At 46.8% G+C, this 22,665-nt stretch overlaps 1 protein-coding gene across 1 annotated transcript; it reads right to left on the bottom strand.

Annotated features, from left to right (window-relative positions):
• Window positions 1-582: 582 nt before the first annotated feature.
• MCUR1 (mitochondrial calcium uniporter regulator 1) lies at window positions 583-21,707 on the bottom strand. The gene is made up of 9 exons (XM_084796982.1): window positions 21,231-21,707; window positions 14,383-14,502; window positions 12,030-12,133; window positions 11,431-11,532; window positions 9,881-9,922; window positions 8,867-8,938; window positions 6,085-6,138; window positions 4,245-4,359; window positions 583-2,888 (listed from the first exon to the last, which is right to left on the bottom strand). Exons 1-9 carry the CDS (start codon window positions 21,574-21,576, stop codon window positions 2,833-2,835), a joined length of 1,011 nt encoding a protein of 336 aa, XP_084653108.1. The 5' UTR covers window positions 21,577-21,707; the 3' UTR covers window positions 583-2,832.
• Between the last annotated feature and the right edge of the window lie 958 nt (window positions 21,708-22,665).

Genomic DNA, 22,665 nt, shown 5'->3' with positions numbered 1-22,665 from the left:
TTGGGGGAGGGGAGTACTCGCAGTAGTGAGGAGGTTCCCAGGCAGAGGCTCAAGAAGGAGGGACTTGATGAACCAAGGGAAGAGATGCCAAGGCATAAGAAGATGAGGTGGCCCAGGCCCCGGCTTGCTGTGCTCAGGATCCTGGTGCTTAAAGCACTCAGAGTCAGACTCCAGCAAGACTTTGGCGTGAGCGAGGAGGCCTTTCTTCTTGGAAGTGACTTTCTAGCTGAGGTGCTTCTGATACTTGAAGGGAAAAGCGTGTTGTCATATACAAGCAAGAAAAGCAGCCGGAGGACTAAAAGCAGTACAGAAATCATAGCAGGAGTCTCCAGAAAAGAGCACAAAGGAGTGAAATTAGATTTGCAGCTCTTAAAACAAACAAACAAACAAACAAACAGCCAGATGGAGCCAGGCATGCTGACTAATGCTTGTAATCCCAGCACTTGGGAGGCTGAGGCAGGATGACAGAACATTCAGGCCTGTGGTTTGGTCCCCAGCAAGTACCACAAGAAAAAAAAAGGGGGGGGGGGCGGGGACAGAAAGTACAGCACCCAGCAGGAAGGCAGAGGGACCTTTTTAAGAAAGATGAAAGAGTGGAGAAAACAATTGCCCACTGGACTCTTCTAACTCCTGTAGCTACTGTCAATGTGCCCACAGGCTGGCCTCAATGCCTGGAAACCTGCCAGGCATTTCCTAAGAGCTCCAAAGCTTCAGCATGTTTCAGGGTAGTGTCGGTCACACCATCCCCACCGTGCCTGTGTCCAAAGCAGCAATCGTGTATTTATAGCTCAGCGCTTTTCAGCTCCACTAGGAAATCAAGGGGACAGAGTCCTGAACTCTCCTAAACTTCAGATACGCGTGCCCCCCCACACCCTCAACCACAATAACATTGTAATGTGCTACAGAGAACTCTAGAGCAAAATCAAAGACGACACAAGCCCGCCGAGAACAGGGGCAGTGTGGACACTTCAAGCAGACATGAGGATGTGTTCCCTAAAGAATACTTGATCAGGGCATGAGGAAATGTACCCTCTATTTTTAACCTATCCAATATTGTAAAACCTAACTGCACACGGTACTTTTTCCTCCCAGGAGTTGGTCTTTATTAAGAACACATGGGCTTTGAGCTCATTCTCCAAAGCTGTGCTGACATGAAGCAGTTAACTGAGGTGGCACCGTGGAGGCCTGCAGTGTGTAAGGCAACTGCTGGATGGGCCGTCTTTGGGGACACTTCTGAAAGGGGGAGAGAACACATCAGCAAAGTATTTTATCAGGTGGTTGAGACTTTTTTTTTTTGGGTCTACTTGGAAAGGATAAACTCCTATTTCACCCTGATATTGTTCTAAAACAAAAGCACCGGTTTGCATAGTATGTGGGGCTCAGAATCTTTTTATGCAAATGTTTTCTAAAGAGGCGAGGGCTTAATGATTTCTCAAACTTGGAAATTACATCCAAGGAACAAAAGGTGGATTTTATTTTTAGCAGTGTGGCTGGAACAGTGACAAGGGTTGATTTATTCTACCAATCTGACAGCACAGGCTCTTGCGGTTTCTGCACCGTGCGCCAGCTTGTGCGTTTGTGCCTGTGCGGGGCAAGCCAGGAAGGGTCCCCAAGTGTCACGGCTTCCTAAATGCTCACGCTCATCTGCGTGCCAGCAATTTAAACAAGAGGAGAACACACTTCTCCAAAACAACCGCTGCACCAGGATTTGTTTGTTTCAAATGTAGAGGTGAGGTGGGTGTGAGGACGGCTTCAGCCACAAAAGAAATGGATGCAGAGAAGGCCATTGCCAGGCCTGGGAGCTCTCCCACTGGGCAAGGGACAACCTGAGCTTCTCACAGGCAAAGGTGTCCTCATCCTAAAAGCTGAGCACACTGTCTAGGTATCCCACAGGAGGAAAGTGCAGCGTGTCATTTGATACAAAGCAGGTGGAATTCACCAGAAGGAAGTTCACGCTAAACCACACACCCAAGCAGGGTTTCATTTCAAGAATTACAAGTTTTCTAGGTAGGTAATGCCACCTACCTAGAGTGTTAAACTCCCACATCATGAAGGAAAGGAAGAGGAAGGGAGAGGGAGGGGAAGCTAAGTGTGCTGAAAGGTAAAGATGGGCGGCACTGAGGCAGGACTGGGAGTTCCAAGCCAGCCTGGGCTAAATAGCAAGACCTGGTCTCAGAACCAGAAACACTTGAGTGGCAGGCAGAAAAAGCACTTGTGCTAGAATAACAAAGCTCATTAGGTACCGAGACTTCCAGCTGCAAGCCACATTAACAACGCTACTAAGACAATGAAAACCCAAAGACAAAGGCCCCTAAGGTGTATCATGGTAGCTGCATCATTAACGCTGCAGCTGCTGAGCAGAGGCGAGGCTGCACCGCCAGGAGTGGCTGTTGATAAGGCACAGCAGGGCTGGTGTTCTGGGTTGAATTCCGATGATTCTTTAGATTTAAAGCTACCTTGTTTTCAAAATGGGTTCCTAAGTTCTCCATATTACAAACTCTTAAAGTTGTAGCAAATTGTACCAGTATTTATTTTTGTCATACACTGCAGGTTAGACCAAGTCCATTGGTCTGGTTGAATGGAGTCTTGAAAGCGTCCACATTGCTCAGCCAAAAAACCCAACTAAACAGAGATGCTCCAAAGATTGATTAAGAAATCCTTCTTCACCTTGGCTGTGGGTCCACAGATTGCAGAAAAATAAATAATATGCATGATGTCAAGTTAGGATTAATACGTGAAACAAAAAAAAAAAAAAAAGAGGGGGTGGAGGTGGGCCAACAATCTTGTACTTTTAAGGCAAAACAATAAAAATTTCTTTAAATAGACACTTTATTATATCCACAGGCGATAAAATCCCAGAGCTACTGTTAGACAGGTAAACACAGACCCTGCAAGAAAAAAACAATTAAGAGACTGTTAGCCCCTTAAGTCACTCTTAGGGATTTTCTTTTGCTCTGTTCCAGGTGTCAGAGCCACTTAGAGGACTGCGTGAGGAGGGATGGCTGGCTACTTAGTAACCTAGTGCATGTGTGTACGCGCGTGCGTATACACACACACACACACACACACACACACACACACACACACCCCTTCCTCTCTCCTTGTGCCAGTCAAGACCTGGAAACAGTATACTGACTGACGGGTTGCAATCTGCGAAACACTGTTTATTAAAGAATAAGCCTCCACTTGGCAACTGGCATCTGTCAGGTACCATGTGAGGTACCCAGGTGTCCAGTAGTCAAGAAGACACTTCAATACAAGCTAGAATCACAACAACAGTAGGATCAAAGTGCACATCTGTGTGCTATGCATGTCACTATAAGGAGCAAAATCCACTGTTAAATACTGCTATAATTTTAACATACTTTTTTTTTTGTTTTTGTTTTTCGAGACAGGGTTTCTCTGTGTAGCCTTGGCCATCCTGGACTCACTTTGTAGACCAGGTTGGCCTCGAACTCACAGCGATCCACCTGCCTCTGCCTCCTGAGTGCTGGGATTAAAGGCGTGCGCCACCACACCTGGCTAACTTTAACATCCTTGATTAATCTGAAATGTTAGAACTAAGTTGAAATAGTGATTTTTTTAAAGCCAATATTCTTTCTTTGGCTTAAAAATTACAAAAGCAAAAATAACTTCTTTACAAGATTGTCCTGTGGCTGGAGAGATGGCTCAGTACCTGCAAGCTGAGTCTGAGTCCCCAGAACCCATTGTGAAAAGCTGTGTATGCACTAACGCCAGCTCTGCCTGTGCATGGGTGGGGGTAGGGTGGGGAGGGCAAATACAGGATTGTGGGTGCCACAAGGGAACGAAGTAGGGAGGGACAGAACAGAGAAGCCATGTCATCCTCTGGCCTCTGCAGGTGCACACATGGGTACCAGCCCCATAAAGTGTCACCAAGGAAGTAGGATGGCCAAAAATCAAAGGTCTTCCATTTTATGTATAAGCTATTCCCTGTACAGAACTTCACTGAAATCCCTAAGCCACCAAGGAAGGACAGCATCTTACCTAAGTTGAGGTCCCATCAATTGTAAAGTACAGGGGTATCTTTATTACTAAGGAAGACAAATGCAAATTAAAGGAGGTACTCTACCTGTTGGGACCCACAGGATAGGCTGCAACAAAAATATGTTAAGGCAGGAGAAATGGTGTCAGCCAATGACATGCGCTGCCCGCCCTTGAGCGATTTATGACTCTAACTTTGTTCTATTCAATTGTTTTAAATACTTGGCTGTGAAGCATCTTACCTGCTAAGTATTTGATTGTATCGAGCTTGTGTGCCTCCAGCATGGTCTTGAGGCCAGCCACCTCCGTCTCTATCTTCCGGTCTGTCTGGGTCAGGGCTCTATCTTGCTGGGCGTGCTTTTAAAGCAAAGAGGTTGAGAACATTAGAGCCTGTGGGTGTTGCTCTGACTCAGGGCTCTTTCTCAGTGGGGTGTGGCCCTGGCTTGTCAACTGGAGCTGGGATTTAGCCCCGGCTCTGCCAATCTTGGGCCACACCGCACTGTCCGGGGCCTTACCGTCTCCTGCCTCAGCTTCATTCTGTATGGCAAAAGGGAATTAAAAACAAAGGCCGGGTGTGGTGGCGCACGCCTTTAATCCCAGCACTTGGGAGGCAGAGGCAGGCGGATCGCTGTGAGTTCGAAGCCAGCCTGGTCTACAAAGCGAGTCCAGGACAGCCAAAGCTACACAGAGAGACCCTGTCTCAAAATAAATAAATAAATAAATAAATAAATAAATAAAAAAAATAAAAACAATAAAAACAAAACAAGCTAACGAGCCACTGTTGGTCTGGCCTCCACAAGAGCTATTGAGAGAACCGTGAAGAAGCTTCTGAGGGCCAGAGACTGCTTGCGACACTGTGGCACTATGAGGCAGTGGCGTCTAGTTCCTTGCTAGCCCCTGCAGGGGACAATGACCTCAAAAGTTCTGCTCAGAAATGAACAAGGCCTTAGATTTGGTAGCAACGGCACTGTCTCCATACTATTTCTAGCCTCATCTTTCCAGGCTGTCCTCTCTCACAGGTCAAACATCAAGTGTTTTATTAACACGAGGCTCAGCCACCAGGAGCTGACTTATGCCCTTCCAAACACGAGACAGCTCCAGGCTACACATTTAACCTTCTGTGGGCAGTGACTCTGCCTGGTATGCTGATGCATAAAGACGAGAACATTCTATTGAAAATCCAAAGACAAGTCGTTTCTTACTAACATCAATGCAGGCAAATAATAAGGAAATGGAGCCATTCCAGAGGGAGATCCTCGTATCCTGCGGATGTCACCTGCAGCACAGGTCTTAGGCAACCCAATATGGGTATGCCCTGCCCCATAAGCTACATACACACTCTAATGCTAAGCTATGCAATGTATGTGGAAACACACACACACACACACACACACACACACACACACAGAGGATTTAATTCAGGCTGTAAATTAAAAATACAAGGAATGTCTTATATTTTGCCATTTGTCAATCACTGAGGTTTAACATGACTCTGTTTTGATAAGTCTGAAAGTCCTACGTTACTCAACTACTGGCTGTTTGCCCCCAAAGAACCCAGAGCAGAAAATCTAAAACAATGTCTAGCCATGCACGCTTATCACATTTTATAAAGCAGCCAAGTGACAGAAAGAACTCTAGCGTGCATCAACGGAGGGATGAATGAGGTGTGATAGACAGCCCGACAGAACGCATCTCTGTCTTAAGAGAAGGAAGTTCTGCCATGTGCAGTGACATGGACGGACCCAGGGCGAGCCACTAACTGAAGCCAATCGGGTGACAGACACCACCTGACTCTACTTACACAAGATTATCTAGAAGAGTAAACACAGGGAAGCAGAGATGGGGTTGTTGGGGCTGGGAGAGAGAGAGGTTGTTGTGGGTGGAGAATTAGGGTGTAAGAGGCACAGTTTTGGGGGCTGGAGAGATAGCTCGATGAATAGTGCGTTTGCCACTCAAGTATGAGAAGCCGAGGCAGGACCCATGCAAAAGCCAGGTGTGCAGGCGTGTGCACACGCCCCAAAGCCATGCATGGGGAGAAGCAAAGATGAACAGGATGACAGAAAAGTCAGCCTCAGTCCTTACCAGGGACATTATTTCTGTCCTCAGCTCCAGCATCTTCTTCTCGTTCAATGAATACTGAAACAAACATGCAGCAAGATTAGCATCTAGCCCATTGTCTTCCCGGTGCCTTCAACGTTCAGTCCTCACTGCTTCCCGGGACATCTAACAGGAGACTGTCACCCTGCGTCACCGCAGCCCGCCTGCTCTTTCTTTGTAGTTGAGACTTCTTACTTATACTCACTGACTGTGCTGGCTGATTTAATATCGACTCGACACAAGCTACAATCTTTTGGGAAGACGGATCCCCTGTTGTGGGAGGGCCCAGTTCACTGGGCTGCTGGTTGGGTTCTCTAAGAAAGCAGGCAGCATAAACCACGGGGAACACACCGGCAAGCAGCACCCCTCCATGGCCTCTGCATCAGCTCCTGCCTCCAGGCTCCTGCCCTGACTTCCTCAGAGGGTGACTATAGGCTGTAAGCGGAAACAAACCCTTTCCTCGCCAGGTTGCGTTGGTCACGGTGTTTCTCACAGCAACACAAAGGAAACCAAGACACTGTTGATGTGTGGCCCCTTTCTGCTTCTCTTTGCTCTTTCTTGTTTTATCTCTTGGCCATAATACCACCAGGTCCTGCCCACAATTAGAACAGCATTTCCTGGGCCCCAGTTATACGGGTATTGATCAATGTGCTTTTGGGTTTGGGAGAGCCAATAAAGGGGAGGGGCACTACTAATTTAATTGAGGAACGATGCTCCCATAATTAAAAGCAGAACAGACATCACTGACATTTACAGAAATGAGGAGAGCAATAGCTCAAGAAATACGATTCTGTATCAAGATATACTGTTGTTACAAAGGATAACTTGGATACAGGAGACACAGCAAAGCTGGTCAGCTCTGTTGACGATAAAATAAAAACCATGCGTGTTTCCGTAATAATGAGCATTCGTATGTAACTTTGCAAATGGCAACCTACAGTGCAAATGAACATTTTAAAGACAACATTGTTACGGAGTAAAATGTTAATGCCTTGGAGTACCTAGAACATTTTTAGCTATAAAATGTTGTCTTCAAACCACAGGGGCAATAAATGTAAAAATGCATTGATTAGATGTAAAATCTTGTCCCCAAACTCCCGAATCCTGAACTAAGGACCAGCCCAGTGACTAAGGACCCTAACTGATTACATAAGCTCAGAGGATTTCGGATCAGTGTCATTCATCACATCACCACCAGAGGGCAGAGTGGAACTCAAAGGTCTGTACACCTTTAAGTTCAAACAGCATTAACAAATACACAAGGAAAAGAAAGGCCTGCATCTCGACACTGTCACAATTATCAAAATGATACTTCTGTGGCCTATATCCTGGAACTCCAGAACCGCAGTGGTCACACATTTACTAGTGGCACCACACTGTGCTGCCCTGTGCTTCAGAGCGGCAAAGCTGGCGTCCTCACTCAGCAAATCCCATGCAGCTCCCAATCTCTGAGACAGACTTCTTTCCAGCGTGGGTAAGCACAAGCACATTACCATCTTTTTAAGCCAAGTGGACTGCAGTGAAACCCAGCCCAGAGTTTCTCTTTCAGACACCAGTCAAGGAGGTTGTTGAAGGTGTCAGTGATTGTTGGGTGATTAGATCTTTGCACCTGAGCAGTACCATAAGACTGTGAACGCAGACAATGGGCTTGGCAGTTATTTTGTATAACAAAGCTCAACTGAGCTCCAGGGGCAGCTCTGGCTACACTCACACACTTGTCTGGGTTCCAGGATTGTGTCATTCATCACTATGACACATTCTGACGGGAGACAGACTGAAAAATGACAGGAGGGCGAAGAGCTGGGTGGACTCTTCTGCTGTACACGGTCCGGTTCTCGCTGGTGCAAAAAATGCCCATGTGCCCCAGCTTTCTTATGCTACAAGTAAGAACGTTACCTTCGCATGTCACTCAAGCTAAAGAGGGTCGGAGCAAGACAGGGAAACTCAGACGGGAATAAAAAATTGGCAGAATGTGGGTGATACTGTAGCCCAGGAAGAATGTGCAGGTGAGCGTGTGTGTGTGTGGTGTGTACTGCGGTTCACTGGCAACGCAGCAGAAAGTGTGAGGCCCAGAGTTTGAGTATCAGAACTGATTAAAAAAAAATAAAATAAAATCCACCAGAGCAACCCAATATATATCCCTTAAAACACACAACCATTTTACAGTATAGTATAGTATAGTATAGTATAGTATAGTATAGTATATATAGAAATTTGCTTTACTAGGCTGGCCGTGGTGGCGCATGCCATTAATCCCAGTACTCGGGAGGCGGAGGCAGGTGGATTGCTGTGAGTTCCAGGCCAGCTTAGTCGAGTACAGCCAGGGCTCGTTACAAAGAGAAACCTTGTCTCAAAAACACCAAAAAGAAAGATGCTTTACCAAAGTTTAGCATAGAATTTTAATATAATAGCAATATTACCCAAGTCAAAAAATCAGCTAACTTTTGAAAAGTTAGGGGCTGTGGGATTTAATTAGTACTAAATAGATTGAGTGTAATTGTCTTACTGACATCTACATAAAATATAATCTATTATCTTTGAAATAAAGGTTCAAATTCAGTTTGACCAACTCTTTAAATATTACTCTTGAAACCGAATTTAAGCCCCGCTCTAAAACGTAATTAATATTTGAAATCAAGTTGTAAACTCTCAAAAGTGGACAAGCATCTAATGATATTTGTGCCCTGCATATAAGATTAAGACTTCAACAAGCATTCCACTTTAAAAAGATATAAATTAATAATTTACTTTTAGTAAAGAAACATACCAATTCTTTTACTCTGCTCTTTTCTAGATTGAAGTTTAATTTGGTATCTGTCCGGACTTTGATCACTTCATCCTGGTCAGAGGGCAGATGAAAAAGAAAATGTAAAAGCCAGTATGAGAATCTGAAGCCTGGGACCTGCCTGATGCCTAACCCAAGGGAGCCAGGCCAGCAGGGACATGCCAGAGGCTTCAGAGAAACCTCCCAGTTATCTGAACAGAGGATCCCCCTCAACCCCAACATCAGCTTGGTAGTTTATAACCTCCCCTCTGGCATCTGAAATTCTTTTTTTAAAAATTTGATTTATTATGTATACGGTGTTCTGCTTGCATGTACGCCTACATGCCAGAAGAGGGCACCAGATTACACTATAGATGGTTGTGAGCCACCATGTGGTTTCTGGGAATTGAACTCAGGACCTCTGGATGAACAGTCAGTGCTCTTAACCTCTGAGCCATCTCTCCAGCCCCTCATCTTTAGAGCATTTCAGAAAGCAGAGATGGACCAGAGGAGCCCATACTCAACTCTGTTATGTAACGCTCTCACTAAGCCATCTAAGTCTTTTCTAACACCAGTGTTCTTTATTGGTTTACAAAGTAAGCAACAATTGGGCCAGCAACCATCTAAACCCACAGAGAATCCTACAAAGCTGCCCTCTTCTAGAAGGCTCTCGGGGATTTGCATGGCCGCTCTAGAGCAGTTTTGGTTTACAATGATTTAGCGAGGCTTGGTGGCAAACCCAGGCACTCAGGAGACACAGGATGAGCTGGGGAGCTGGAGTTACACACAGTGAGACCCTGTCTCAAGGAAGACAAATACACCCTCTTACAGCACAATTTCCTTAACGATGGGCATGGGTAATTAACACATCCCCCGAGGCGTGCTTTGAAAGTACATTATGCACATTCCACATAGAACTGAGGAGCTTTCCAGCATGTATGTTGTATTTATGATGTTTTACCTATTAATAAGTACATAAAATTACATATATGCCTGAGGACAAGAAGGAGAACTTACCATCACTTGTTGTTTTAACTGGTGTAGTTCGAGTTTTATTTTCTAAAAACACAGTAAGAAGAAGAAGAAGAAAAAAAAAGTCAAGGACATATGGCAGAGGAAAAACACAAAACAAACATCACAGCAAAGATTTAAGCACAAGTTCATCAACCCCTTCACTTACACAATGTGACTATGTTCAGGACACAGAACTACCCAAGCTGGGTGTCAGCGTGCAGCCTGTGATCTCAGTACTGGGACACTGAGGCAGGAGGCCGTGCAATGAATTTGAGGCCAGCCTAGGCTATATGTCAGTAGAATACCAGCTCGGGCTACACGAAAGGACTTTGTCTCAAAAAAATCAAAATCAAAACTAAGTAACTGAACAAACAGAAGCCCCTTTATAGTCATCCTATGCTGCAGGTGCGGCCCAGGAAAGCAGCCTGACTCCCTCTGGAGGATCCATCCACCGAGGAACAGCTATCTGTGACACACACATTTGTCTTCAGGGACCCTGTTTTCTTTTTAATTCCTCCTTTGCTTTTTCTTTCCACCAATTCTGCCCTCTACGAGCTGGGCTCAAAGACAACTGTGTGAGTTCAGCCATCAGCAAATGAGCCTCCCTTACCGTACTTTACCAAGACTGAAGATGCAAGCGAGATGCACAGACAGCACTTCCCTAAGCCGTGCACACAGCCGAAAGAGACAGAGTGGGCTGGTGGGCTCCCTCGCTCGGCAGGGAAAGCACTTGTCTTGCAAGCCTAAGAGCCTGAATTCAATCCCCCCAAACCCACGGAAAGGTGGAAGGGGAGGCCGAGCCCCACAAAGTCGTCCTGTAGCTTCCACAAGAATATGGGAATACACAAATGCACACACCCATTGTGTGTACACACACACACACACACACACACACACACACACAAAATGGGGCTGGAGAGATGGCTCACTGGTTAAGAGCACTTGTTCTTATAGAGGACCCAGGTGTGGTTCCCGGCACCCACACAGCAGCTCACAACCATCTGTAACTCCAATTGCAGAGGGCCTGACAACTTCTGGTCTCTATGAGCAGTGCACTCAAGTGGCGCGTGCGCGCGCGCGCGTACGCGCGCACACACACACACACACACACACACACACACACACACACAAAGGGAAAACACTCATGAACATAAAAAGACTTAAAAGGTAGGAAAGGGGCATTTTGTAGAACTACCTATTCCTAACACCTCAGACAGGGGTGGGGTGGGGGATCCCAATATCCACCACATTAGGATGCTGTGTACATTAATATAATACCGCAGACAATGAAAACAGAGGTTCTGTTATTGCAAGGCACACTGTACGCATCCATCAAACTGAGGGCTAGAAGGGGCAGAGATAGTGGAGCTTTTATCAGTGGGGGTCGAGGTTTCCTCTTGAGAGGAGGGAAAGTAGGAGCCTGGGCAGGATTTCCAGGGCTGGGAACGTTCTTATCATGATGTGCTCGCTGTGAGTTATTTTCTTGTGCCCTCCTAGGTGTGTGTGGCTCAACGTCTCAGCATGGGAATGTTATGCGTGGCTCTGTATTTTACCTCATTTTCTGCTCTGAGGGCTGAAAACTCACTCTTCTCTAAAATGATCATATCCTTTTTCACGTCGGCAATCTTAGACATTACTTGCTGAAGGGTGATTTCCTAGAAAAAGGGAGAAACAAAAAACATGGAATTGAGTCTGGCCCCAAACCCACTTCTCCTCACCTTTACCTGCTACCAGGGCTACAAAGAAACTCGAACAGCACAGTGTGGGTACAGAGGGGACTGGTAAGGTCACCCTCTGCTCCAAAGTGACAGAATAAGGAGAACACTCATCTGCAGAGAGAGCAGGCGAGTCACAGCTTAGTGGGAGGGAGGCCGCACTCAGGAACACCATACTGTCACCTACAGTGCTGGCCACACCTCCAGTCACTAGTGTGAGCTTGCCTGTCACGGTCAGTGTTGACACAGTGAGCATTCAAGCATAAGCCTATAATAAATAACTAAATATTTTTGTTACAATTTTTGCCTCTGAACTATACTTAAAATTATCATACATTTTTCAACAGAAGATTATCCAAAAAGCTGCTTGAGTACTTATTTCAAGTCATATCCTACTTTCGGATTTCCAGTGTGCCAACCCACCGTGCCCGCATTACCTGCTGCGCCTTGGTGACCATATCTTTATGGACGATATCCATATTCGTCTCTGTGATCTTGACCAATACAGACACAATGATCTCTGCTTGTTGAATGGTAAACCCTAGGCAAGCACACAGAAACAACCAGACTCAGAGGAAAACACAAAGACAAAGGCAAAGACATAGGAAACATTCATGTTCCTCTGAAGGTCTCAACTCAGAAGAAAAAGGAAAAGAACGTGGAGGTGGGAGGGTGAGGCTAGACCTACAGGCTGCGACATGTCTGCCACCCTGACAAGGAGGAAACACCTGATGTGTTTCAGCGGCTAGGTTCATCAGCGATCTCTAACGCTGTCCCCAGGTTCCAAGTCAAGAAAAGTAGGAACACTTAGGCTTATGAAGACAGCTTTACGTGCTCCCCTGCCCCTCGCCACCTCTAGTCTCTTCTCTACTTTTCTCTTAAATTCTAGGCTGAAAGACATTTTGGTGGAAAAGGCCTTGATGAGAAAAGCTGAACCAACTATTGCACAGCGTTTGCCCATTTCCCCAAAGCCCACTATCTACCACCTTATTGCATTTGATACCAAGAGGATCTTTGGGATCCTTTTCATGCCTGTGGTACAGATGGGCACAAACAGAAGCTGAGGAGGGCGGGGCCTATGCAACTACACAGCAACCCAAGGTGTCTGCCTCCCCCACAGAGGCACTGAGCCCTGCAGCTCACCTACAGGAAGAAGCTTTCCAGACAGTAATGCGTACAACTAGACAAATAAACTCAGTGAAGTGAACTCAGACGTGCTGATTTCAAAGGCATACTCTGTATTAGTTCAAAGCCTAGTTTCAGGAATATATGTGCATAGACAACTGTAATCAGCATATTTCTCTGAATACTAATTGTAAGATCATAGGCCAGGTTCCAGGCGCACTTTCAGGGGACAGCGTCTGTGTCACAACTGTTTTGGTCTGTGTGTGAGTGTGTGCGCAGGCATATGTGGAGAGCAGGGGTTGACAGCTGAGCGTCTTCCTCAACCACTCTCTGCCTCGTTTTTTTAGGTAGGGCCTCTCACTGGGCCTAGAGCGGGCTTACTCAGGCAGATGCCCTAGCCAGCCAGCTCTGCGGATCGCTGTCTCCCCTCCCAGTGAGGGGGTTAAAGGCGCATCATTATGCCTGGCTGTTTACATGCGTGCTAGGAAGCCGAGGTCAGGTCCTGGGCTAGTTAGTTTTCTGTCCGTGGTTACCCAGCGCCCTTTTTGGGCAGCTTACAACTATATACAACTCCAGTTCTGGGGGATTTGATGCCCCTCCTGGCTTCTGAGGGCACCCTCTCCACCACATGTATAAATAAAAATAAAACAAATGTTAAAAATTAAAAAAGAAACAAACACAAAAATCAAACCACAACCCAAAACAGGGCAGATGAGATGGCTCAGAGCATAAAGGCATTAGGAATCGTGATGTGAATTCTATTCCCAGAATCCACCGGGTGGAGGGAAGAACCAACTCCTGCAAGCTATCCTCTGACCTCTCCCCAGCCAAAGGAAACAAACAAAAACACCAACAAATCCCCAGACAAGCAAAAATGTAGTCTTTTCCTCAGAGAGAAACTATTTTCAAAAGTCTCCACTGTATTGATAAAACCAAAACTTCCTTAAGCAGAGGTGGGTGGGGTGGGGTGGGGAAAGCAGTTCAATTTGTAAGTGATTACCCAGCATGCACTATGCTCTATTCCCTAGCACTGTATACATTGTGCATGGTGGTCTATGCCTGTAATCCCAAGTAGAGGGAGGAGGATCAGAAGTTCAAGGTTACCCTCAGTTATACAGTACGTTTGAGGGCAGCCTGGGATAGAAAAGCCCATAAGTGTCTTTCTTAAGAAACAAACAAACAAACTTTAAAAAGAGGCTAATTCTCCGTCGTAGTTTCAGCTGTCAAGTGCACATACCCGGGAAGAGGGAGCAAACCTTAACTGAAGAACCACTTCCATGACCCATTGGCATGTCTGTGGGGGCATATTTTCAATTGCTAATTGATCTAAGAGGGCAAAGCCCACTGTGGGCAGCGTTACCCCTAGGCAAGTGGACCTGGGCTATTTAGGAAAGCATGCTGAGCAAGCCGGTAAGCAGCTTTCCTCCAGGGTCTCAAGTTCAGTGATGCCGTCCCTCAATGATGGAACTGTATCATGTAAGCCAAATAAACCCTTCCCTCTCCCAACTTGGTTTTGGTTATGGTGCTTAGCACAGCAACAAAAGCAAACTGGAACACTGACCAAAGGCTTCCTGACGGCTTAAGAGTCCAAAGAGAAATAACTAGGAAGGAAAGGAAGTACGAAAGCTGCAGTGACGTAAGGTGCAGCCAACGACCGGGCCTTACCATTTGCTTCAAGTAAGCACACCAGAGTGTGGGTGTCAAAGTAGAGCTTCCGGCTCACAGAGGAGGGCAAGCCCTCCTTTCTGTGCTCCAGCTGCCGGCACCCAGCAGACAGGCTTAGCTCTAGAAGGAAAAAAAAAAGAAGAAGGGAAGGTAAGCTCAGACTTAGCGGGAAACAATAGCTTTTCGATGCTACAGGTCATGTTCCAACACCACAGAAACCTCTCTGGTTATTACAGTGCCAGGATCCGCACGTATGACGTAACCCATTTCTTGTGTAAGATCCAATTGTTTCTTGTATGTTTAGAGTAGCTCACTCACTCATCTCCCACAGTCAACTTTCTCCAACCCAATCAGAAATTGTAGCCTAAAGCCAGAACGCCAACTGTCCCAGTCAGGGTCTCACTCTGCAGTCCAGACTGGCCTGGAACAAACTAATGGCCCACACTGGCCTCAAGCTCAGTAGTACTTCTGCCTTGCCTCACCAGTCTCCAAGTCCTGGGATCACAGGCTGAGCCACCACACCCAACCCCCCTCCCTGCACTCCAGTACTGCCCTAGACAATTAGAGATCTATTTTCTGTCCTACTGCCTGTATACTCTGTAGTTTTCACATGCATGGAGTCATGCAATGTGGTCTCAGCATGCTGGTCAATGGCCACCCACGTGGTAGGATGTGGCGGCACTTTATTTCTGTGTCACTGAATCCTACTCCACTGTCCAACCGTACCACAGAGTTCATCCACTTGATAGCTGAAGGGGGAGTGCTGGTTACACTTTGTGGCTCTCATGTATGATCCTGTGGCCACTGTTATGCCTGGCTTGTGCCTAATGACTGAGCCATCTTCCCAGCCTTTCGTCTACTTTAATTGGGCTTTGATCTTTCTATTACTAAACTTGAAGAGTTCTTCATATATTCTAAAAATAAGTTCCTTATCAGACATTTTGCAAATACTTTCTCCTGTTCTGTCAGTATTTATTTATTTTTTTAAACTAACTTTTGGAAAGTTCGATTTTGATGACATCCTAATAAACTATTGCCCCTTCTGCTGTTCCTACCCTTGATGCCATGTGGAAGAGAGGTCTGCCTAATCCAAGTGTATGAAGATTGACTCGCGTTTTCTTCTGAGGGGTTTCCAGCGCTAGCTCTTACACTGAGCTCTGTGATCCAGGGTGAGTGAGGTAGCTTTATTGTCCCATGTAGTGAGAATTTTAGTTTCTTAGAAACCCCAGTTATGGGAATGTTTTTGTTTTAACCCCAGGTGTAGGATTTGGGACTGTTTCGGACTGTCCACGACCGCTAACTATGATTTGTCTTGTGCTCTAGGAGGGAAGTGATTTTTGCCAGCTGAGGACAGTTTATATTTGGAATTCTGGGGATTCTTAAAAATGCCAGAGCCAGGAGAGAGAAGGCAGAGGTGCCTGGAAGAGAGGCTGCTGTTCCGGTTTGTCGAGAGACCTTTAGAAGAAATTGGATATCCTGTCGGTAAAGATCAATTTGCCTCAAGGAAATCAATGCCCCTAATCCCAGTAAGTAGTCTAAAGGGACCCCTCTCCTCTCTAACCCTTTCTCACCTACCTAATGTTGGGGGATTGGAAGAGATTGGGATGGTAGATATAAGATCCCCCCCTCCCCCCAAAAAAAGTAGCCAAGCCTGGCTACAGTTCTGTATAAAGACATCTAGTTGGGTTGTTGGCACCATTTTCACTGACACTGTCCTGTCCTCCTGTTGAAAGTCAGTTGGCTGTGTGACTTTCACACACTTTCTGGGCTCTCCGTGGATGTGATCCACCTAGAACATCTGTCCCCATCAGGAAGTAGATTCTGTGCCTTATCATGCTTGCTGGGCTACTACACATGGATTTAGGATAAGTACACTTTGCCCCTCCCCGAAGAGCTTCACAGATCTTTGAGGACTGCATCCTGTGACTCAGTTAGTGGGTAATGTCATCTTAGTAATACAGTACTCAGACCAATAAAGACAGACATCTTCCCATTGACTTGGGGCTTTGAGCTCTCCATTCACACTCTATAATAGTGTGTGATTTGTGATCTTTCACTAAGTGTCACTCACTGAATCAAACTGTTCCACCCTCTCTTTCAGAGTATGTGCGGCTCATCCATGCAGATGCATGCACTCACTGGGGCCTTGCTGGACTCTGGTTTTTCCTGGTTGTTCAGGGGAGCGCTATCATTTCTACAGACAAGGTCACGTCGTCTGAGGAGTTTTACTTCTGCTTTCCGGTGTGGATGCTTGTTGTTTCATTTTCTCACTGAACTGCCCTACTTAGAACTTCCAGAAGTGCAAGGGCAGGTGCTGACCTTTAGAAGGAAAATTCAGTCTTCATCCTTCGTATCCATGCTGGTTTTGAAGATCTCTAGCAGTTAAATTCCTACTTTACTGAGCCCCAACCCCCTTACTCTTTCTGTTCTCACTATATAGTCCGGGTTGACTCTGAACTCAAGACCTCTTGCCTCTTTCTGCTTTCCGAGTTCTGAGGCCACAGATCCAACCCAGCCTAGAAACTTATTTCAAGGTCTTCATCTGATGCAGACAGCAAAGCACACTGCAGTGTTTTCCTGGTTTTGTTGTACTTCACCAACCACTAAAAGTTTTGTTTTGAGCCAGGTGTGGTGGCATACACCTTTAATCCCAGCATTCAGGGAGCCAGGGCAGTCGATCTCTGTGAATTTAAGGCCAACCTGGTCTACAAAAGGAGTCCAGAACAGCCAAGGCTACATAGAGAAACACTGTCTTGAAAAAACCAAATTAACCCAATCAACCAACTAACCAACCAAAAATGGTTTTGTTTTTAAATTGGAATAACATTTGGGTTGGGGGGAAAAAAAAGACAAGGCCTCTCTATGTGGCTCTGGTTCTTCTGGAACTCTCTATGTAGACCACTCAGAGACACAGAGATCCTCCTGCCTCTGCCCTCATCAATTCTTTCATTTTATTATTTTAGTGTGTGTGTCTGTGTGTGTACAGGAGTGTGCCCTTATTAGGTGTCCAGAGCCAGATGGATGTCCTGCTGTGAACAAACCACAGTCACTCTTATTTTTTGAGACAGGGTTTCTCTGTGTACCCTTGGCTGTCCTGGACTCAGTTTGTAGACCAGGCTGGCCTCGAACTCACAGCGATCCGCCTGCCTCTGATGGCTGGGATTATAGGTGAGGCCCAGCAAGGTGCTGGGAATTTGAATCCAGGCCCTTTTGCCTGTGCAGTAAGTGATGCTACTGCTGAGCCATTTAATTTTGTCAAGAAAAGGTGTTTAAATCTAACAGTTTCTTCTTAAAAGAGGCTATTTGACACAAAAAAGCAGGGCAAGTTAAAATGAAGAACTCTTTTTCAAGCTATAGACTACAGTTATACTATCAGCAATGTTTACTGCCTGAGAAAATATAAAGTGCAAGGATGTGATGGTAAAAATGGGCCCTGACTGTTTTAACCCGGCTGCCTCCTTTGCCAGCTGCTATACTTTTAGCATAAACTTTGTTACTTCCTCCACACAGTTAAAGAACAGCCTTTATTGTTCCTGTACCCACTTTTCAAGCTGGCACAGAACACCCTGGCACAGCACTTGGTAATGTATTTCCACATCTACCTCATCCAGTAGTCCTCCGCATGGCACAGAGGCAGCCATAATTACTGCTTTCATTTTTTAGCATTTTCAGAGGACCTTCCAGACAGCAAGCCAGGGATAACGGTATACTTTGTAGCTAAATTATAACAACTTCTAGGAGCTAGGTTACGATCCTGGCTACCTACTCACCTGAGTGAACTCACTCCTGCTTGGGCCTTTTCCATCACAACGCATCTCTATTCCAGCCCTAGAGGCAGCTCTGAAGGATCACAGCAAGACCGCCTAGGGCTGGGGGTGAGGCTTAGTCAGTAGAGGGGCTTGCCTGGTGCCCACGAGGCCCTGGATTCAATGCTTAACACCATATGAAGTGGACTGTGGTGGCGCACTCCTGAAATCTCAGCATTCAGGAAGAGGCAGGAGGTTCAGGAGTCATTACCCCTCCCCCCAACTACCCCCAAAGGCCTGTTGAGTATAAAGACCTATGGTGGTGGGGGTGGGGGGGTGGGCGGAAAGAGGAAAAAAAAGGAATGAAAGTGCTCCTCAAGGTGCCTCCTTAGGCCACCTTACTCAGCTTTCTGCCAGACTATTCTACTGCTTGAGATGCTAGAAAACACAAGTCTAGAGCAGTGGTTCTCAATCTTCCTAATGCTGCAGCCCTTTAATACAGCTCCTGGTGTTGTGGTGACCCCCTCCCCCCCCATAAAATTGTTTCATTGCTACTTCATAACTGTAATTTTGCTACTGTTCTGAATCATAATGTACACATCTGCCATGTATGACATCTGATATATAACCCAAGTGAAAAGGTCACTTGACGCCCTGAGACGGGTTGTGACCCACAGGTTGGGAATCACTCTGGTCTAGAGTGTATGGCAGGGTCACTCAAGTCCCCCGTTCCTTATTTCTAATGAGACATTAACGCCACCCTCACTTTACCGTATCTACACAGCAGTACAAAAGCAATCATAACAGGGGGTGGAGAGGACACTCGACAGTTAAGGGCACTGGCTGCTCCTCCAGACGACCCTGGTTCAATTCCCAGCACCCACATGTGTTCAGGTAGATATGCACCGTGAGTGTGCCTGACTGTAGAAGCCCCAGATTGATGCCTGCCATCTTTTTTGATCAATCTGTATCTTATTCACCCAGGTAGGCTCTCTCAGTTGAACCCAGAGCTCAAGGACATAGCTAGAGACCGCCCACAACTGCACCTTCTGCCTGCTGGAATGCAGCTATGCAAGCCCAGAATTTATGTGGGCTCTGGGGACTTGAACTCCGGTCCTCTTTAGTATTTTATTCACTGAGCTGGGTCCCCCAGACCCACACAGCCCCACTACTAACTCATGCTAACAGTGATTTGTACACTTACAGGGTTTTTTTTTTCTTCTTCTTCTCTTTTTCCAGAAACAACTGGAACCAGAAATAGCAAGCTTCTTTCAAGAAAGCTGTTTTCTAAAAAGTAGGGAAAAGGACTGGCCACTTCCCAGTTGGCCTTCCACTCCTCCTGCTGAGGGAGGGGAATGGCACCTTGCTCTCTGTCAAGGCAAAACGTGAGGACTCAGCAGTTCTGAATTCCCAGGAACCCGAGCAGGAAGCCAGCAGCCTGAGGTGAGGTAGAACTTAAGACGTAAGTCTCCTTTCTGGAGACCTTCATCATAGCCAGAGGGCGTTAAAGCCCACGACTGTGAAAGTCCAAGTAGACGTGAGATGACGGAATGAACGAGGATGTTGCATAGGTGAGAATCCAACGGCAAATGTTCAAGGCACAGCATCTATCTACTGAGGACCTCAAGCGCATAACCAAACAAACAACCAGGGCAGAGAATAAAGGAACAAAATGCGGATGGCTTAAACACGGGCGTGAAAGCTTCCTGCTGTTTCTCCTTTTAAGAACGCATCTGTCCTCATGTATGACTGAAGAATGATACCAAAATGGTGTCACAGTAAGAAACAACCCTTTCCTTTGCTCCAAAATGGCAAATTATAAGAACCGAACAAATTGGAAGGCAAGCATGTCAAAAGTACAGCGAGCAGGGTGTGGTAGCCTAGACTTTAGTGCCAGCACTTGGGTGGCACAGGGGATCAATATGAGTTCCAGGCCAGCCCAGTGGTCTCAAAACAAAACAAATCAAAATAGACCGTAGAAGGCAAGAACTGGGCCTGGCACGGTGGCGCCTGCCTTCAATCCCAGCACTTAGGGAGGCAGAGGCAGGTGAATGGCTGTTGAGCTGAAAGCCAACCTGGTCCATCTGACAGCCAAGGCTACACAGAGGAACCTTGTCTTGAACCCTGCCCCCACAAAAAAAAAAAAAAAAAAGAAAAGAAAAGAAAGAAAGAAAGAAAGAAAGGCAGGCAAGAACAGAAGAAACCAGACCCATCTCCAACTCCTAATTCCTACAAAATGCTGACATAAATAATGCTCACTGCTCATTTTCCTATCTGAGTATAAAGCGTCCTTCATTTTGGAACTATTTATGAGTTTCTCTGCTGGCCGTAAGTATTCTTAAATTTTAGATGCAGGCAATACTCATAGAAAAATGCAGAAAAACAAACCATTGGTGCGGATGGCTACTACTGGACAGAAACAGGTTACCCAAGAAGTAATTACGCCATGCCTGCTGATCAGCCTGCAGGATAAGATTTTATCTGCGATTTACTCTGAGCACATTCCAGCCGGTTTACTTTCTTTATCTTAAGCATTTCAAGTGATGTCCCTTGCCTCCTTCAATTACTTAAATGACACACCAAAGAATCGGATCCTGGTCACCCAATTTAAACGCACAAACGGAGGTCCTCTTCAATTCCTAAGCATAATGCCTCTATTTTTCTTTATAGTATTTGCCAAACAAATTAGTACATGTAAAGTTAATAATGGATAAGTGCACATTGCATATACAAAGCACACACATGCTGCATATCTTGCATGAAGTAAGTTCCGGAAAGAAAAGATTTTGTTGAATTACCTCGAACGGCTAGTAAAGTGCCAGGCACAAAGTGGGCGACGGCGGGCCATGAATGAATCAATACAGTTTGGAATCAAAGCGTAATGTTATCCCTTCATTCCTGGATCTGCGCCCCTCGGACCTGCATGCTTGGGTACTTCTAGCACGTTTCCCGCTTCTCCCTGGGCTCCAACAGGTGCGCAGGGGCCGACCCGAGTATTCATGTCAGCCGGTGCCCGGCCACGCGGACTCTGCGCTCCGAACCTTCGCCCGGGTGTGGGCAGAGCCCTGTCACCTGGGTGACCCGCCCTCCCGCCTGCCTCACCTCTCCGGCAGCTCGCGAGCGCGCCCACACGCCCGGCGCCCAGCGGCAGACGGCCCTGCGCGTTCCTGCCGGCGCCGAGCGCGGCCGCGGGGACGGCGTGGCCCGGGCGCGAGCGCTCCGCCAGCGTCCTACACGGGGCGGTGGCGGCCAGGCGCGGGGACGGCACGAGCAGGAGGAGCAGCAGCGGGGACGCGCGGGCGGCCCGTCCGCGAGGCCTCAGCCAGCTTCGTCCGCGGGACAGCGGGGAGACGCCGGGGCGCGCTGGGACTCCGCAGCCGGAGGGCAGAAGACGCTGACGACCCGGCGTGCGCTTCGGCGGCTCGCCCGCCACGGAGCCGCTGTCCATCCCCCGAGCGGGTCACAGGCCCAGGCGCGCACGCATGTCGCTCCTGCGCGGTCCCGATCAGGAGTCGCCTCGGGAGCGAGCGTGGGTCGCAGCGCCGACCTTCCCTTTCCGCCAGCGCTATGCCTCCTCCCCATGGCCACCGGCCTCCTTTGGGCCCTCCCTAGCCACGCCCCCTCCATTGCCATGTAACCACGCCCCGTGTCCGTAGCCACACCCTCTCCTGGCCTGGCCTTTGCAGCAGCACGCCCCTCTGCTCCCTTGCTGTGGCCTCCTATGACCTTGTCGCCGTCGCAGGGGTTAGGGCGCGCCTTAGCCACCCACTTTCCGCTGCAGGGCGGACTCAGAGAATTACGTCGTGCTTTCGGCTGCCACGATTAACATTTTCATTACGCAGTTGCCCTTAGGAATATTAATAACGCCTTTGTTCTTCCCAGACCTGTGAAAAGTCCTTGTCCACTCGTCTGGCTTAGATTAACTACCGGGGTCTCAAGTTCCCTAGTGTTGCGGTTTAGGGAATTATTCATAGGGTATAGGAAACTATGTTTGCAGAGTCAATACAGTTACAGCTAAACTTTCAGTTTTGTTTGTTTTTGAGACAAGTCTCACTAGCCTTCACCGGCCTGGAAACTCACTATGCAGACCAGACTGGCCTTGCCCCGCGTGACGGGATTAAAGACCTGCCGCAGCACATAGGGATGCAGTTTTTGTTTTGGATTAGAGCATTGATAAACATTAGAAGGTCCTAGCATGGAAACTGTAAGGTTAACTAGACGACTGGGATAATAGAAGAGATATTTGAAACAAGCAATGTTTAGTTCAGAAAACTTTTGAAAGACTATTGCACTTTACGGCCACTGGTCCTTTGTGTAAACTTGAAAAAGTTTGTTGGAGGAATTGAATAAAATGCACAAGGTACTATGCTAGGTGAGAGAAAAAAAATTGTTGTTGGATTAAAAAAAAAAAAAAAGGAAAAAGGAAAGGACATGACTGCTCCTAGGTACTATGGGGGAGATTTATTGTTTAAAAAGAAAAAAAAAAAGGAAGAAAAAGAAAAAGAAAGAAAGAGAAAAGGGGGAACACGCCAGAAAA

Source organism: Acomys minous (assembly GCF_964271855.1).
Source record: "Acomys minous genome assembly, chromosome: 9".
NCBI classification, from domain to species: domain Eukaryota; kingdom Metazoa; phylum Chordata; class Mammalia; order Rodentia; family Muridae; genus Acomys; species Acomys minous.
The sequence above is the reverse complement of the archived record's forward strand: the minus strand, read 5'-3'. Positions and strand labels throughout refer to the sequence as shown.